Here is an 18,806-nt window from a genome sequence, read left to right as displayed (position 1 = left end):
ATAATAAAAATATTGTATATAAACATAAATAATAATAAAGTTTGAAAAAACGCAAAAAATTGATATAATAATTGTAAAAATATAAATAAAATATGAATAGCCGAGTGGATTATATAAATTGCATATATGCATTACCTATTCTATAGCATTGAACATATGTTAAAAAAAAAAAAAAACATAAAAGAATATAATGATTAATTATATTTGTTAAACCTTTTAAATAAATACAAGCATTTAATAAAAATGAAATTTCTTTTTATCATAAAAAACACAGTTTAACAATATGAACCAATAAGGGGGAAACTCGTTTGCATGGGGATTTTTTTTTGTATACATTTTATGTTATGATATCTTTAACATGAAAAAAAAAACTTATAAATATTTTTGTATTTAAAAAATATTTTTAATATATCTAATTATTTATAGCTGTATTAATTTGAGGTTATATTTCCCATGGAAATATATTATACATAAATATAAATAATACAAATCGTGTGCCCATAAATATTACTATTTTTAAATAATCCTATTTAATCTCGAATTAGTGTTTCTCCTAATTTCCCTCAGTTGGTCGTCCAATGATTGCATTTCATTAAAGTATTTGCCATCCTACTATTTTATTAATATATATGCTGCTTATTTTCCATATATAGGCAACTATTTAATGTTAAAAACTTATAGACATAAAATATAATATGAAACTTATAATAATACAAAATTATATATAACTATTAAAAGGGAGAAAATAAAAGACGGCAATCATTACTATAGGTAAAAAAAAAAAAGTCAAATATAAGTATATATATACACAGCTTGGAGAATATTTTGATGTGCTTCACTATTCATGTTTGACTGTTTATGAATTGATTTATCCACAACAATTTTGTTGATTTTATAAAAACATGAATATTGTAATTGTATATATTCCACTTTTATCGATTCCGCTTTTGCTAAAAAATAATAATAATAAATAAAGCTTTTTATAAGTGGAAAAAAAAGTATACATTATTGCAAAGAATAAAATGCCTATGCGTATATAAGTGAACTCGAGAAATTTAACTGCTTATTTTTAATTTCCTTGTTCGTTATTAACTTTGCAAACATTAAGTAAAAAAAAAAAATAAATCATTTGTATATGAAAATAACATTATAAATTAGTACTTGTTTATACTTCCCACATTTTATAGACACCAATTTTTTTTTTTGTCTTTTTTGTTTATCCTCTGAATGATTGCAAACAATAATTTCTATGGAGAATCTTCGTCCGAAGAAGAAAAAATTGTTGAGACAAAAATCAGGGAGCCTGAAAATGATAAATTAACATTTAAAAAGAGGAACATTAAAAAAATCAATAAAAAGGGTAACAATGATAGTAGTGGAAAAAATATATTTAAAGATATCGAGTTTGAAAGCAAACAAAAAAACTTATTTATAAAAAAAAGAAACTTTCAAAATATAAGTAATGAAAGAAAAGAGACTCCTAAAAAGTTGAGTAATAAAAATAATGATAAAAATGGAAGTAACAAATATGACAATAGGAGAATAGAAAATTCGGATAAAAGTGATTTTAGCAATTATTCGTCTGATTATAATAAAAATGATAGTCAAAGTGATTCCGATTATAATTTAAAACATAAAAATGGAAAGGGGTCTAGCGATAGTAGTGATACTTCAAGAAATGGCAACAGACGAAAAAATTATGAGGATAATAACAGATTAAATATGAAAAAAGGATATACAAAAAAAAATAAAGATATAAGAAAAAAAGAAGAAAGAGAATATTATAGGAATAATAATGATAGAATTTTAGATGAAATATGGTATACTAAAGAAGATGATTTTGTTGATTCGTTTTACAACGTTGATGTAGAAAATACATATCATAAAGAGAAAAAAATGCAAAATAATTTTAAAAATATATTAAATAGTCAAAGGGAAAAAGTTAATCAAAAAAATGTAGATAATAATTTATGGGAATTAAACAAATTAAAACAAGGGGGTGTTAATTCAACATATAACAAGTTGCAACTCGAACGAATTAATGAAGCTAATAATACTAATGAAGTTAAAAAAATCGTTTTAATTAGGCAAGTAACACCATTTTTTATTGACAAAATGAAAAACTCAAATGCAAAAAGTAACACTGATATGCGCAAAAATGATTCAAACATAAAAGCAATAGATAATCTTAATAGTCATCCATTTGATAAGAAAAATAATTCCACGTCTTACTTTAATGTTGTTAAAGATGAAACATGTGATTTTGTAAAATCAGCAAAAAAAGGTAGCGAATTTTTAAAATATTTTAAAACAGAAAGTGAGAAATCAAAAGGACGAGATAGATACTGGGAAATCGAAAGAAGCAAATTAGGAGAACTATTAAAAATGCATAGAGATAAAAATAACAAAGAAACTGATTCAAATACAGATCAATATGATATGAGCATGAGATTAGATAAAGTAGATGCAGAAGATGAAGAAAATAGACATAAAGAAGATGTTTTTGATTATAAAAAAGATAAAATGTATAGTATTAATTTTGATATAAAAAATAATAAAAAAAATACATTAAAAGATAAAGAAGATTTATTAAAATTGAAAGAATCATTACCCATTTATAAATCGAAACAAGAATTATTAGATGCAGTATATAATAACAATATTATAATAATTGTTGGAGAAACAGGTTCAGGAAAAACAACACAAATTGTTCAATATCTATATGAAGCAGGATATCATAAAAATGGAATTATTTGTTGTACACAACCAAGAAGAGTTGCAGCAGTTTCCGTTGCCTATCGTGTATCATATGAAATGAATGTTGAAATAGGTTCTTTAGTTGGGTATACAATTCGATTTGAAGATAACACAAGTAAACAAACAAAAATAAGATATGTTACAGATGGTATATTATTAAGGGAAACTTTAAATGATCAAGATTTAGATAAATATAGTGTTATTATTATGGATGAGGCACATGAAAGATCTATCAATACAGATGTTTTGTTAGGTATATTAAAAAATATATGTTTAAAAAGAAATGATTTAAAATTATTAGTTACATCTGCAACTATAGATTCAAAAAAATTTTCAGAATTTTTTGGAAATGCTCCAATTTATAATATTCAAGGAAGAACATTCAAAGTACATTTAGAATACTTGAGAACTCCTTGTAATGATTATATTGAATGTGCTGTTCAAAAAGCTATTGAAATTCATTTTTCTGATAATAGTTACGATCAAAATTTTGGGGATATCTTAATTTTTATGACAGGTCAAGATGACATTAATGCGACCTGTTATCTATTAAGTGAGCGTTTCTATGAAGTATATGAATCATACAAAGAATCGAATAGTAATAAGAAAGAAACAATAAATAAAATAAAAAGTATAATTAATAACAAAAAGGATAACAATATTAATGACGACAAAAATACAAGTAATAACAATGGACAATTAGATTTGGAAAAGTACGAATCTAATAAAGATCATGATACACATGATAAAATTGATGTATCTAGCCATATATCTCCATTTTATATTTTCCCTATATATTCACAATTATCTAGTGAACAACAGAGTAAAATATTTCAAAAATATGATCTCAGAAAAATAATAGTTTCAACTAATATAGCTGAAACATCATTAACATTAGATGGTATAAAATATGTAATAGATACAGGATATTGTAAACTTAAAGTTTATAATCAAAAAATCGGGATGGATGTTTTACAAATAACTCCAATTTCTCAAGCAAATGCTAATCAGCGATCAGGAAGAGCAGGAAGAACAGGAGCTGGAATTTGTTATCGTTTATATACAGAAAATACATTTTTATGTGATTTATATCCAAATAATATTCCCGAAATACAAAGAAGTAATTTATCAAATGTAGTATTATTATTAAAATCATTAAATGTTGAAAATATATTTGATTTTGATTTCATTGATGCACCAAGTAAAGAAAGTATTATAAATTCTTTACATGAATTGTGGGTATTAGGTGCTATAAATAATGAAGGCAATTTAACTGAAACGGGGCAAAAAATGATACTTTTTCCTTTAGACCCTCCTTTATCAAAAATTATTATATATAGTGAAAAATTTGCATGTACTAAAGAAGTATTAATTATAGTTAGTATGCTTTCTTCACCATCTATTTTTATAGAAACAAAAGAAAATACTGAAACGGTTGAGTCAAAAAAAGAAAAATTTGCAGTACCAGAAAGTGATCATTTAACATTATTAAATATATATCTACAATGGCGGGTTCATGATTATTCTTATACTTGGTGTAATAAAAATTTTATTCAATATAAATCTTTAAATAAAGCAAAAGAAGTATATTCCCAATTAAGCGATATTATTAAATCTTTACGCATTAAAAATGTTTCATGTAACAATAAATGGGACTTAGTAAGAAAAACTATTTGTTCTGGATATTTTCATAATGCTGCTAAGTTAAAATCTTTTTCAGAGTATATAAATTTAACAACTAATGTAGCTTGTCATGTCCATCCAAATTCTTCTTTATATAATATTGGCTATACACCTGACTATGTCATATATCAAGAAATTGTTTTTACTACAAAGGAATACATGCGAAATGTCACTACAGTAGACCCTGAGTGGCTTTGTGAATTGGGTCCCCTCTTTTTTTACATGAAAAATGGCTAACATATGTTAGCATGTTTTTCGATCATTTTTCAAAAAATATCACCAATTTTAGAAACCCTTATGCAGTTTTCTTCTAACTGCTGGACATGAAATAATAACATGCAACTATTTTTTTATACCATATTAAATATTCCTTGTTAATATTATATTTTTATTACTTTTTATAATATTTTTGGAGGTTGCAAACAGTAAATAACACTATTTATGTATCCACATGCACACTATGTATTATGTGCATGCATGTGTATGCTAATTTGTTTTTAATTTTATTATTATTACCACATTTATTTTTTCACATCATTGACCCGTTTATTTGTTTTTCATCTTTTTGTTTTTTTTATTCCGCTTAATCCACATTTAAAGACTTTTAAAAGACGGGCATTTGATTTAATTTTTAATTTTTGCCTTATAAAAATAGTAAACATCCAAAAAAAAGAATAATAAATATATAGTTAGACATATATCTTACTAGAGCATCTTTTTTTCACATGCTTAAACTATGTAACTATCCTAAGCATAAGATCAAAGCTTGCGATATAAAACAAGCATAAGTTTATGTACTATCTTTAATATATCAATAGAAATATTTAAAAAAAAGAACCCCTTTATAATTTTTCGATTTATAACCGTGAAAAGCTTTGAAAAAGGGAGGGGAAAAGACGGGTTATCTCACTATATAAAACTTCAAAAATGGTTTATATACAGCATTATAAAAATGTTATTGATGTATACAACATATATGCATAATATTTTTGTTTTATGCCAACAAGCATAGGAATGGAAATAGATTAAATTTGATTTCCATGTAATAAGAACCTGTTATATGTAATGAAAAAATTCTCTTTTTTTTTAATCTCAAATATTAGTGAAATTAAGGAATATTTTAATAGTATTATTATTTTACAAATAAATAAATTTAAGGGAAATTATAATTTTATGTTTTCCTTAAAAATGAAAAAGATTTTCATTAGTTAAAATAAAATAAATTAAGTACTTCCATATATTAACGCACCTGAAATTAAATTTGTTCAAAACATGAAAGGAAAATATCCATATAACAATTTCCTTCTCTTTGACTCGTTAAGAAATTAAAAAAAAAATAGTGGGGAAAATTCTGCGCAATTTTTAAAAATCTACGCATTCCTATTTATTTGTAAATATGTATGTATTAATATAATTATACTTATATATTTTTTAATTTGAATTTACATTTTTTTAATGTTTTTTAATTTTGTGTTTTTGGCCATAAATCAGCTGAGATTTATATATCCATCCGCAATTACGCATTAAATATTTAAGGACAATGATTGTTTTTAAATGAATTAAAAAATTGTGAAACATATTTTTATATATTCTTATAAATATTGCATATAATAAAGTTTTGATTATATATTATACTTTGGGGAAATGAAATGCCCAAAGGAACAAATGTTACGCAGATACATATATATAATTGGATATATCAAAATATTGCATAAGTTAGAGAAAAAAGTTAGTAGATCTCAAATATTATGTTATTAAACAAAGTGTTGAGTTAATGTGGATAAAAGACGATTACAATATTACGAAACAGTTTATTCGTATTTTGTTATTTCTTATCCCTTTTTTTCCATATATTTATATTTTATAATATATTAATTTCCTTTTGTGATTATATATATATTTTTATATTTTTGCAACTCTTATTTATAAAATTGGGGCAAATGAGTTACTAAAAAAAGATATGTTTTTTTTTTCCTCCTTCAAATAAAGAAATCATTATAAAAAAAAAATGGATGTGGAGGATAATTCAATGAATTTCTATAGTATGAGCAATTATGAAGACAATTCAAATAATAAAAATACAAAATTAAATGATAAGGAACAACATTTTATATCAAATAAAGATAATCTAAACTCTACAAATGGTATAGCTGATATAAATTGTGAACTTGACAAATCTTGTGAAAGTTTTGTAACAGTTTCAGATGCATATTCATATTCGAGTTCTCTTTATAAAAGTAATTTTTATGATGATGGTGAAGATAATGATGGCCATAATGCTAACAATGAAGCTAACACATTAAAACATAGTTATAGTAGAAATAGTTCAAGTGATATTTCAAATGATTCTTTTTCTGATGATCAATATGAAACTCCATATATAAATAAAAAAGATAATAATATTAATGTAAAAAATGGTTTTAATAATTCTTACATAACTTATAAAGGTGGAAATAGTTCGAATAATAATATTATCGAGGAAAAATCTCTAAATGTAGAAAATAACCAAAAAAGCAAAATATCAACCCTGAAAAAAAAAACAAAAGATGATTCCTTGGCAGATAAAAAAGAATATAAAACACATGAAAGTGATGACGTTGATTCGGAACGGGATGCTAATGATGATTTAGCTAATTCCACATATATGGAAAATCCACAAAATGACAATGAAAAAACTAATGCTTCTGAAAATGATAGTAACATGGGGGATGACAAACAAAATAATGACAATTCGGATCAGGATAAAAACAATAAAAGTGAAAATAGCGATGATGATCTTTATTCTGTTATAAGTGGCCCAGAAAATTATGATGAAATGTTTATGGATAGCCAAAAAGATGATTATTACATGAACAATAATATAAAATCGAAAAGAAATATCCTTGATGAGAATCAAAATAATAGTGGTCATACTATGAATATTGAAAATGAAGATTATCAAAATTTTGACCCTACTAAATATCCAACATCTACAAATTTAATAAAAAGAATAAAATTCTCAAATCAATTAGAATCTATGCAAAAAAAAAGAGACGATGGAAATGTATTTAGATCATATGATAGTAGTCAAGTAGGAGGTGATGGAAAAGAAAAAAAGAAAAAAAAAAACCTAAATAATAAATTTAATGTACAAAAAGATTACGAATTTAAAAAACTACTAAGATCTACAATTAATATGTGTCACCCCAAAATAAAAAATATAGGTGAAAATGAAGATATAATATTTAATATGGACAGAATATCAAAAATTGTTATTGAAGGTGATGATCAAGACGCATATAAAACTGATGATAGTGAAAATGATGATGATGAGGATACGAACAATAGTTTATATGATAGGGTCGATGATATCTTAGATGATAGAAATAAATATATTAAGGAAAAAAGAGATAAATATTTTGCAAATGTTAAGAATGGATTTAAAGCTGGCACTAATAATAGTGATGGAACATGGATAAAAAATTCAGGTGATAAAAATGGGGAGAATTTAAATGATACAATTGGAGGTATAAAAAATAATGATGCAATAAATTTAAAAATGGATAATAATAAAAATATTGAAGAACAATATATCAAAGATAGTATGGCAAATTCTATATATTATTTAAATCATGATATGATTGAAATTAATGAAAATGTGTTAAAGTTATATAGTGGGATGTGTAATTATGTTGAAAGAAATAACTGCACAAAAAATATTGTAAGAATTGTACCACATTTAAATAATATATATGATAATAAAAAATTATGTTATATTAAAGATTCTCCTACTTTTAGTGAAATTTATAAAGTAATTCCTGAATGGAAAGATTCATTCGAGCTACTAAATAAAAAGGCACAAACAGATACCGAAGATATGAAAAGTATATTAAAAAGGATTGAAAATATTCAAAATGATTTAAATATTTTAAATAAAGACTTATTAGATGATAAAAAAGAATTTGAGAATATAAAATTTGAAACTATCCAACATGAGTCTATGATATCAAATTTTGAAAAAAAAAATAAAACATATATAAAAGGGGTATTAAAATTAGATAATATGTCATTTAAACTAAAAAAAATATATAAAATTAATACAAATAATTTAAATAATTTTAATATAACAGAAAATGTAAATAGATTATTGAAATATGTAGATAATGGAATGACAGATTATTCTCAATTATTTAATGAAGAAAAAAATATAGAAATTTTGCGTTTTCAACAGTTAGATAATACATTCAATATATTAACAAATACTGATGATGAATATTCTTTCCTTATGAACTTATTAAAGGATGAACTAAAAGAAATGATATTTGAAAAAAAAGAACAATTACAAAATATTATTAGGAGAACAATGTTATATAAAGCATTTGATACTACCTCATTTAAAGATCAAATAACTAATACACTAAATAAACAAACTTTATTAATTAATCAAATAAAATATAATTTACAATGTAATGTATTATTATTATTTGATATGTATACAAATTTTTCAAAAAAAAATATAAAAATAATAAAAATACCTGAAAATTATGTAAAAGATTATACTAATGAGGATATTAAAAAAAGTTATATTATTAAAACATTTAATGATACAAAAAAAAATGTATCTAAATATTTTAATTGTATCCATTTTACAAGAAATCGACCAATCACACATCCATTTTTTATACATTTTTGTTTGGGTGAAAAATTCTTATATCATTTTATCAACTTTATTTTATATCCATTATCAGAAGAAAATCAAAAAAAATTTATGCAATATTGCTCAATACCTGGATTTAATTCATTTCTATTTGTCGATAAAGTTGTGAAATTACATAAAGAAGAACAACAATTTCCTAGTACCGATTTAACTTATGATTTTTCGTCTGCTTATGATAGAATTGGAAAAACAGATTATAACAATACACCTTTAATAAACCCAAATATGCAAAAATGGAATGAAATAAATCCATATTTACTTGCTTTGAGAAATGCATCTGAGTTTTGTTTCCAGTCAAATGCTAACGATATTAATGACAATAATGATGACTATACTAGTTATACACTTATGGATTCAAAAAAAAATGCTTTTGATTTAATAAATCATATTCCAGATTCAATAATAGGAATGTCCAATGCAGCAACTGCAGCTGCTGCACTAGCTTCATCTCCAGGAATTTGCAATAATATTAACTCATCATTAGGATTTTCATCATCTTTTGATAATATGAACAAGTTTAACAATACATTTTCAGCTTTAAATAATCAAATGCCAAACAACCAAAATATCATGCTTAATAATATTACAGGAATTGGTACTAATATGTCGGGTCTTAATAGTGGCAATTCATTTGCTTCAAATAATAATTTATTTGGAAATAATTCAGGAAGCAATTTATTTGGTTCCACTTTTAATAATACTGCAAGTACAACTATGAGGAATAATAGTACTCCTTTTGGAACTACAAATAATAATTTATTATCTGGAGGAAATTCTTCCCAAAGTATGTTTAATACCAATATGACAAAAAGTTCAACATCTGGCATTTTTGGTAATACATCTACTACTAGCAGTTTTATGGGTTCGGGAATGAATAACACATCTAATATGCCTGGAAGTGGATCTACCAGCTTATTTGGGGGAAATACCGGCCTTGGAAATAATATGCTTAACCAAAATAATAGAAACACACCGAATAATAATTCAGCTGGTGGAATATTTGGCTCATCAAATTATTCTACTACCACTAATAATAATATGTTAACAGGTTCGACTCCTTTTGGAACTACAAATAATAATTTATTATCTGGAGGGAATTCCTCCCAAAGTATGTTTAGTACCAATATGGCAAAAGGCACAACTTCCAGTCTTTTTGGTAATACATCTACTACTAGCAGTTTTATGGGTTCTGGAATGAATAATACATCTAATATGCCTGGAAGTGGATCTACCAGTTTATTTGGGGGCAATACCAGCCTTGGTAATAATATGCTTAATCAAAATAATCGAAGTAATAACATTTTAAATATGCCCACCACATCTACAATGGGTAATCAACAAACCAGTTTGCTAATGAATAACAATACAACTAATAATAATACTGGGCTATTTAATAAAAGTACACTTGGTTCTTCGAGTCTTTTTAATTCTTCTATGAATAATAACACAAACTCGCAATTTAATAGAACCACATTAAATACAACATCAAGTAGTTTATTTGGCAATTCAAGCACACAAAATAATAATAACACATTAGGCTCAAACATGGGAATGAATAATAATACAAGTAGTCTTTTTTCGGGGCTAAATAATAACAAAACTACTATGTTTTCAAATAATAACATGTTTGGAAATAATATGAATAACAATACAAGTTCTTCCGGATTAAAAACTGGGCTTTTTTCATTATCTTCTGATACAAACAAAATGGGAAATAATAATAATAATAATATGCAAAATTCTTTATTTGGAAATTCTAGTGGTATGTCAAGAATGAATGCAAATAATAACAATAATAATAGTTTATTTTCTAATACGAATAATTTCGGAGCATCAGGTAATAAAAATATTGGCAATACAAGTTCATTTAATAGGGGTATAAATATGGGAAGTAGCAATACTACCTCATCATATGGCATGGGTGGAAATAGTAGCTTTGGTAATATGATGGGCAGAAACACTAGTGGCAATAATAGTAGCACATTTTCTGGAAACAATAATTATGGTGGATTATTTGGAGCGAATAATACACAAAAGGGAACAAGTAGTAGCTTATTTAGTAATAACAACACAAGTATGTTTTCAAATAATACTAGAGATAATAATATGTTTAATAATTCAAATAATTCGACATCAAAAAATATGTTCAATAATAGAATGACATATAATAGTACTAGCAATATTACTAGTAATAGTAGCAATACATTTGGAAGTAAAACCGGATTTACTGGGTCTAATAACTTAAACCAATTTTCAACCACCACCAATAATAGTAATAGTACTAGTGGCAACAATAGAATGTTTTTATCCAATAATAATATGATGCAAAATAAATCTTCTTTTCCACTTTCAAATAATAACTATATGTCTAGTTCAAATTTATCAAATAATAATAGTTTATTTCAAAAAAATACATTTTCTTCAACCCAAAATAATAGAAATACCATATCAGGCTTTAATACACTAAATAATAATACTAGTGGTAATAATTTTGGAAATAAGTTTCAACAAAATGTGGGAAACACCTTTGGAAATACTTTTGGAAATAACAGCAATAATAGTATGTTTTCAAATAACAATAGTTCATCTTTTGGCGCTAATACTAATACAGGTATGGGTGCCAATAATAACTCAATGTTTCAGCAATCAAATTCAAATTTTCAATACAATTTTAAACCTGGAAATAATAGTAGCTTATTTTCGAGATAATATAAAGCCCATCCCCATTGGGGAAAACTCTTTTTTTTTAAATTGGTCTTATTACTGTTTCTTGCACAGAAACTGTGTATTTAGATCATGTTTGTTTTTTATTTTTTTATCGTTATTATTTTTTATCATTTTATTTTACATTAGTTTTATCAAATTATACTTTCTTTTGTGTATTTACCAACATATTCAAACTTTTTTTTATTCGAAATCAAATAATCACAAATTTTAATACCTTCGAGTTGCATAGACAACCATGCTTAGTTCTATCTTATGACAAGGCATATTATTTTATAAACATGCTTCTACTAATATATGTTTACTTTAAATTATATACTAGGAAGCCTATATTGTAACACGCGCTTCAATATGCACTCTCACAATTTCTTTTATTTTTCGCGATATATTATGTGTATTAATAGTTAATACCTGGATAGATAAAATGGGGTATTCTATTTATTCCAATAGTGTGATAAAGCTTGGATAATAATATAATGCATTTGATACATGCATTTTTTTCCATAAATCAAACCATTTTTTATTATAACATCCAAAATGTCATTTTTATTTATGGTTCCCAATTTTTTATTACTTAACCAAAGTAATTTCACAAAAATGAGAAATGTGTATGCATTTCCTAACATTCATATGCAAATAAATGTCAAAAATACATTTTCGTAGTTAAAAAAAAGTTTGTATTTTTTAAATGTTTATTTTAAATGGTTATTTAAATGAACAAAACAAATAAATAAAAAAAAAGAAATATGGTGAAACAAGGTTGAATAAAAGCTTTATGTTTTTTGGGAATAAACATTAAATAAAATACAGTAAAATAAACGGATAAGGTAACAAAAAAATTAAAAAATGTATAATTCAGCAACAAATCGATAAATTAAATTGCACAATAAAGGATCTACCAAAAAAAAAACATATCAGCAATTAATATGTCAAACATATAGAAATCGATAAAGAATACAAGAACTATATAATATACATATGCATTATATAGTTCGTCAAATAATCATTAATCCACACAAATGTCGTTAAAAATCGAGTACTTGTTGTAGTAAAACTTCTCAATGCTTTTTGCTGTGTTATAATCTCCAAAAATTTTCAAAAGTAAAGACGAACTTTCAATTAATTTTTTAACAAATTCTTGATCGAATTGATCGATTTCCTGATTAGCCCAAAAAATTGAAGCCTTTTGCAAATTTTCTAAAATCATAATATTTTTTATTCGATTTTCAAAAATATCCATCCAAAAAGTTGTAAGAATATGTATAATCCCTTCTATATCCAATTCGTTTTTGCCTTGGGATTTTTCCCAAATATTACTCTTTGGAATTTTACTATCAATTAGCCATCTATCTCCATATTCCATTTCCATAATCTGTTCTATAATAGGTGACAAATGTGCAGATAAAATATGAAAAATATTTAATATAATATCTAATACTACATATTCATTATTTATATATACATCGCTTTTAACATTCATTAAGAGATTTTGTATTAAATAAGAAGGATATATTCTTCGATTATTTTCATCAATCTTTAATCTAAGTATAACATCATCATTTATATTATGGCTACTTAATAAACTGTGGGCATTAATTATTATATTCTCACTAGATTTATATAAATTTCGATAAATAATATTTCCAATATTCCATGAAATATATAAATATGAATTTATAGGAATATTGTTTGAGTAGTTATTTCCATGCATATAACAAAAAAAATCTCTAGCTGCAGTAATATTAATATTAGTAAAAATATTTTTTCGATTAATATAGCATAAAGAATTTGAATTTACATTTCTTTTTTTTCTTAATAAATGCAAATTATGATCATGTATATTTCTTCTGAAATCTTCATTATTATTATAATCAATAGTATCATTATCTAATGTTACATTTTTTTTATCGTTTAAATCATTTAAATAGGAATTATCATTATTTATTTTATTTTTGTCAAAATCGGTTTGTTTATTTGGTACATTATTATCATCATCTAGGTCATTAGTATATACAGATATTATTTTATTTGACTTTGAAAAATCTGGAGAAAAAATATTTTTATTCCTTAAATTATCACTATAATCATCATTCATTAGTGTTTTTAAACTCGACATATTTAATGAATCATCATTTGTATTATTTTCTTGTTGGGCATTATTATGCAAATATTGACAAAATTGTCTAATAACACTTATGCTACATTGATATATAATATTCATGTTTTCATCAATATTATTTTTATTAATTCCATAATTATTTATTATATTATTTGTTAATGCTCGACATTCTAACAATTTTATAGGTGGATAATAATAATATTCTAATATATGAAAAACAGCAGTACATTCATTGTATATCTCTACATTTTTTATAATAGTATATTTTGTCGTATTTTTAATATTACATTTTATATTGGAATTTACATTATTTATATCCCAAAATATATTTAAATAACATGACTCGTTCATAAATTTATATTTACAATATCCATTAATACTTGAAAACATACCATCATTATTACAACCAAATTCACTGCACCTAAGAGATGCTATTTTCTCACTAGGGAATTCTACCCAATTACCATCAGTCAATACTGATGATTTACCTTTTTTAACATCTGGTAATATTAATGTTTGTCTAGTAAAATTTATTATTAAAATATAAAGAGATTTATGAGATTTTCTTAATCTCCTTTCCCAATCATAATTTTTTACATTTATTATAAAACTAAGGGGTAAAATTTCCATTATTTCCTCATTCCTATATGTGCTGTAAAGTAATTTATCCTCTACTGACACAGCTGTGTTATCATTATTATTAGTTGTATTATTGCTTATATTATTACTACCATTGTTTTCATTTTTTCGGATAGCATTTTCCATATTTGCTTTTCTTATTTTCTCTTTTTCTTCTATACTTCGTATATTTAGTATTCTTATTAACCCTTTTTTTAGTCGTTTTTTATGGTATTCAATAAACTTTCTTCCTTCCTCTGTTTCTAATATATTTATATAAAACTTGCTGTTATATGTATTATCATGACTATGTTTAACAATAAAATATTTTTGATGTGATAAGATTTGTTTTGTTTCATTTTTTAAATTCATTCCTAATACAGCAGATGCCGTATTATCACCTATTAGAGGAATATCAAAACGAGAATCTAAAATATATTCTTCATTATTTATTACTACACAATATTGTAAAATACCGTAAAAATTACCCATTGTTTTTGTAAACCTGGCTACGCATTTACTTTCCCCTTTACTATTTATACATTCAGGGGGATTTATTAACCACACCCCATGTTTAACTGAGTGCATATATCTATAAAATGCGCAACTTGTTCCATTTATTATTCTTATATCACATTCTCTGGTCTCCATTATTATGTGTAAATATGCCAATCAATTATATATATATTGTTTTTATTTTATTATGCGCATATATATTTTGTGTGTGGGTAGATTTCATATCTGTATATTACAAAATAGTGTTTGTTCTACTTCACTTAAATTTTATTTAACCTTGTCCTTTCGCATTACTGCTTGCATTTCTCACACTTACATATTTCTTCTTTTATATATTTAGCAATCATATTTCGTTTTTAGTATAACATTCATTTATGTACACTTATAAATGTGCTTTGTATGACACTCCTTTAATTATTTTCACTTTTTTATCTTTAAATTATTTTATTTTTATATATTATTTTTTTGTCCCTCCTTTAAATATGCTTAGATAAGCGATATCGTCAAATCAAATACTTAGCTAATTCAAATATTTTCTTTTTTATTTTTCATATAGAATTTCTCTTAATATGAAACATACAAATTAATATATTTTTTATGTAAAAAATTTTTCAATTATTATTTTTTATTAAAAATTTTTTTATTATCCCTAAAAATTTGTATAAAACTTAATTATTTATTTGCGTGCATACTTGGCATTGTTTATACTATTTTCGTGTTCTCATATTTATTCTTTTATTTTTATTTCCATTTATTACATATATTGTTTACAATTATATATGTAATATTTTTTTTTTTCAAGTATTTGAATAAATTTATATTCTTTTATCCATATTTTCCAGTATTAATAATAAATATATTTCCCTTTCCTCGTGCTAGAATTTTGGAAGACTCTTTGCCATTTATATATATTATTTTATCGTTTTATCTTTTATTAATTTTACAATTACAAATATTATAACACCCCAATAACGTATTTCTTTCGCGATATTATTAGTTTTTCGTAAATTATTGGGGGTATTACTACTAGTATGAATAAATTATTTAACTTCATATATGTATAACTTTGTTGTTTACCCCTTTCTTTTTTATAAATGTGTAGACCAATATCATTTGCGGCAAATAAATTAAGAAAATATGTTAGTCAAAAACAATAAAAAATCAGACAATCATTTATATGCTTTTTAAAAGAAATAATATTTAGAACCTACAATTATATTTTTGGTGAATATTGTGTAGACAAACAAAAGTATATAAATTTCTTTTTCTCTAATTATTAATGCATAAGATATTTTCCTCTTTAAAGGAGGAACATATAAAAGGGTGAAAGGAATTTAATGCAAGTTTATGAAATTAGGAACGTATAAATATTCATGATTAAAAATAATCTATAATATTTTCTTAATAATAAACATCTTATGCTTTGATCCCTCTTTGCTTATTTTTTTAGCCTCAATAAAATCGCTATATATATAGCATTACCTAAATAGTATGCTTCCTATAAAAATGCAATAATTTATTTTATATACCTACTTATTAAGCCGTTTTTTTTCAATATATCTTTTTAGAGAAAAGTAATACAATATAACCCAATTTATTTTTATTATTATATTGAAAATGGATTTATAAATATTTTATTATTATTGTATATAGTATAGCAAAGTTCTAAATCAAATACAAAAACTAAATAAAATATATAATCATGAAATTCAACATTAAAAAGTTTAATAATCTGTAACTTTATAACATTGATAAATATTATTTATGCAATTTTTTATGTTCTTAATTTATTCTTATACTCCATATAAATAATTATAAATATTATTTATATGGATAAATACATAAATACACACATTGTATTAACATAATATAGCATTAAAAAAATTATATAATCAAAAAAAAAGTTAGAATATACATATCGTGAATATTTTCTAAAGGTATAACAGAGAATATACACATAACGCAGGCATATGTAAAACTATTCAATATATATCCATATATATTTACATTTTTTGCGAATCGGAACTTATATAAACAATGCGCCTATTTTGAAAAATTATGTACTTGCATATTATTCTTGTATGAATTAAAGGACGATTCACAATGTCTTTCAAATAAAGTGCCATTTCTTTCGTTTTCTTTCTTAAATATCAAAATTACTTAATAATTTTCAATTTTGTATTTTAAAGGTTCGTTTCTCTAATCACATATTTCTTCAGGTATGCATAGAATTACAATAGATTTAATTATATCTGTTTGGTTTTTGATTATTCCTTAATCTTATAATTATAAACAATAATTTTATAAATCGGAGGATATTAAAAATTAAATGTTCTTTTTTATATGTTTCAATTTAGGTATGTTTTCATATACATATTTAACTTGTTCTTTTATGTCAACATAACATGGGTATGCAACTGCGTATATCTTCTTAATATATACATTGCTGATATGGTTATATAAAAATATACCCCAGGTTAAAATATAAAACAAAACGCTAAAGTTAAGGAATGAAAAAAAATTGCCTATTAAATATATAATAACAATTACAGTTAAATTTTCCATTTTGTTTTTCCATAATAGATATTTTCTGATTTGTGTCAATTTATCGTTTATTTGTTCATATAAATATGTTATAAAGTTATCTAAGGCTTTTTTTGATACAATTTCTAACTTGTCATTTTCCTTGTAATCTAGTGCTGTATGTACCTGTAAAAATACGAATAAGCCACTAACCAAAAGTAATAAAATACATAATGTACTTATAACTTGTATAAAGGTATGGTTAAAAATATAGAGTAGCATATAAAATGCATTTATCGAAAAGAATATCGATAAATTTATTATCCTTGAATTGGCAGTAGTCATTTTGCAAACAAAATTTATATAAAGTAATAATATATTATTTCTTAAAATTTAATTTTATAATATGTTGCATACATTTAAATAAATATTTTTTAATATTATATGCCTGAAATATTAATTCTTATTTTTATGATAAATTATATTAATCTAAAAAAAATAAAAAAAAAAATATTCTATTAACTTTTATTAACATACTTTATAAATAAGAAAATAATATGGTTATAAAAGATATTTTATTTAGGATAGAGAAACGCTATTATTATTTAAATTATATAATATAATAATAATTTATGCTTGTATTATTAAAAAAAGAAGAAACAAAAAATAATTGATTTTTCTTAAAAACAATAAAAAAAAATATTTAATATTCCGCCAACATATATATAATAAATAAAAAAATAGGGCATGGTAGTGTAAGTATATTATTATTTATACAAGTTTTATTTGCTTATTTTTTTTTTAGTTTGTTTTGTTTTTTTTGTATGATATTTTGTGCACATAATAATAAGTATGCATATTTAATGCTATTTTAAATTAAGGGTTGAAATCATGCTTTTTTGTAAATGCATATAATAAGATATATAATGAGGGTAGTATACTAATACCATGTATGCAGTAATATATGTTTTAATTAAATATTTTGTTTGCTTTATACATATAATTATATAATAAAATTAATCACGATTTAACCGTAATAATTGTTGGAAAGATTATTTATTGTATACCGTGCTTATTTTATTTTAATTATTATTTTTATTTTTCCCTCACAATATCGAAAAATTTGCATATATAAAAATATTTTTCCTCGTATTTATCATTCTGCATGCT

The 18,806-nt window shown here is 23.5% G+C and overlaps 4 protein-coding genes across 4 annotated transcripts; 2 read left to right on the top strand and 2 right to left on the bottom strand.

Annotated features, from left to right (window-relative positions):
- Positions 1-1,227: 1,227 nt before the first annotated feature.
- On the top strand, positions 1,228-4,677 carry PVVCY_1104130 (pre-mRNA-splicing factor ATP-dependent RNA helicase PRP16, putative; the record flags this gene model as incomplete). Its single annotated transcript, XM_008625966.1, has 1 exon — positions 1,228-4,677. One exon carries the CDS (start codon positions 1,228-1,230, stop codon positions 4,675-4,677), a length of 3,450 nt encoding a protein of 1,149 aa, XP_008624188.1.
- Positions 4,678-6,448: 1,771 nt separating this feature from the next.
- PVVCY_1104120 (conserved Plasmodium protein, unknown function) lies at positions 6,449-11,845 on the top strand (the record flags this gene model as incomplete). The annotated part of the gene is made up of 1 exon (XM_008625967.1): positions 6,449-11,845. One exon carries the CDS (start codon positions 6,449-6,451, stop codon positions 11,843-11,845), a length of 5,397 nt encoding a protein of 1,798 aa, XP_008624189.1.
- Positions 11,846-12,866: 1,021 nt separating this feature from the next.
- Positions 12,867-15,248, bottom strand: PVVCY_1104110 (conserved Plasmodium protein, unknown function; the record flags this gene model as incomplete). The annotated part of the gene is made up of 1 exon (XM_008625968.1): positions 12,867-15,248. The coding sequence occupies one exon, from the start codon at positions 15,246-15,248 to the stop codon at positions 12,867-12,869; it is 2,382 nt and encodes a 793-aa protein (XP_008624190.1).
- Positions 15,249-17,438: 2,190 nt separating this feature from the next.
- Positions 17,439-17,981, bottom strand: PVVCY_1104100 (conserved Plasmodium protein, unknown function; the record flags this gene model as incomplete). The annotated part of the gene is made up of 1 exon (XM_037634565.1): positions 17,439-17,981. One exon carries the CDS (start codon positions 17,979-17,981, stop codon positions 17,439-17,441), a length of 543 nt encoding a protein of 180 aa, XP_037490652.1.
- Between the last annotated feature and the right edge of the window lie 825 nt (positions 17,982-18,806).

This window comes from Plasmodium vinckei (assembly GCF_900681995.1).
Source record: "Plasmodium vinckei vinckei genome assembly, chromosome: PVVCY_11".
NCBI classification, from domain to species: domain Eukaryota; phylum Apicomplexa; class Aconoidasida; order Haemosporida; family Plasmodiidae; genus Plasmodium; species Plasmodium vinckei.
Note: the sequence above shows the minus strand (reverse complement) of the source record. Positions and strands in the feature narration are given on the sequence as shown.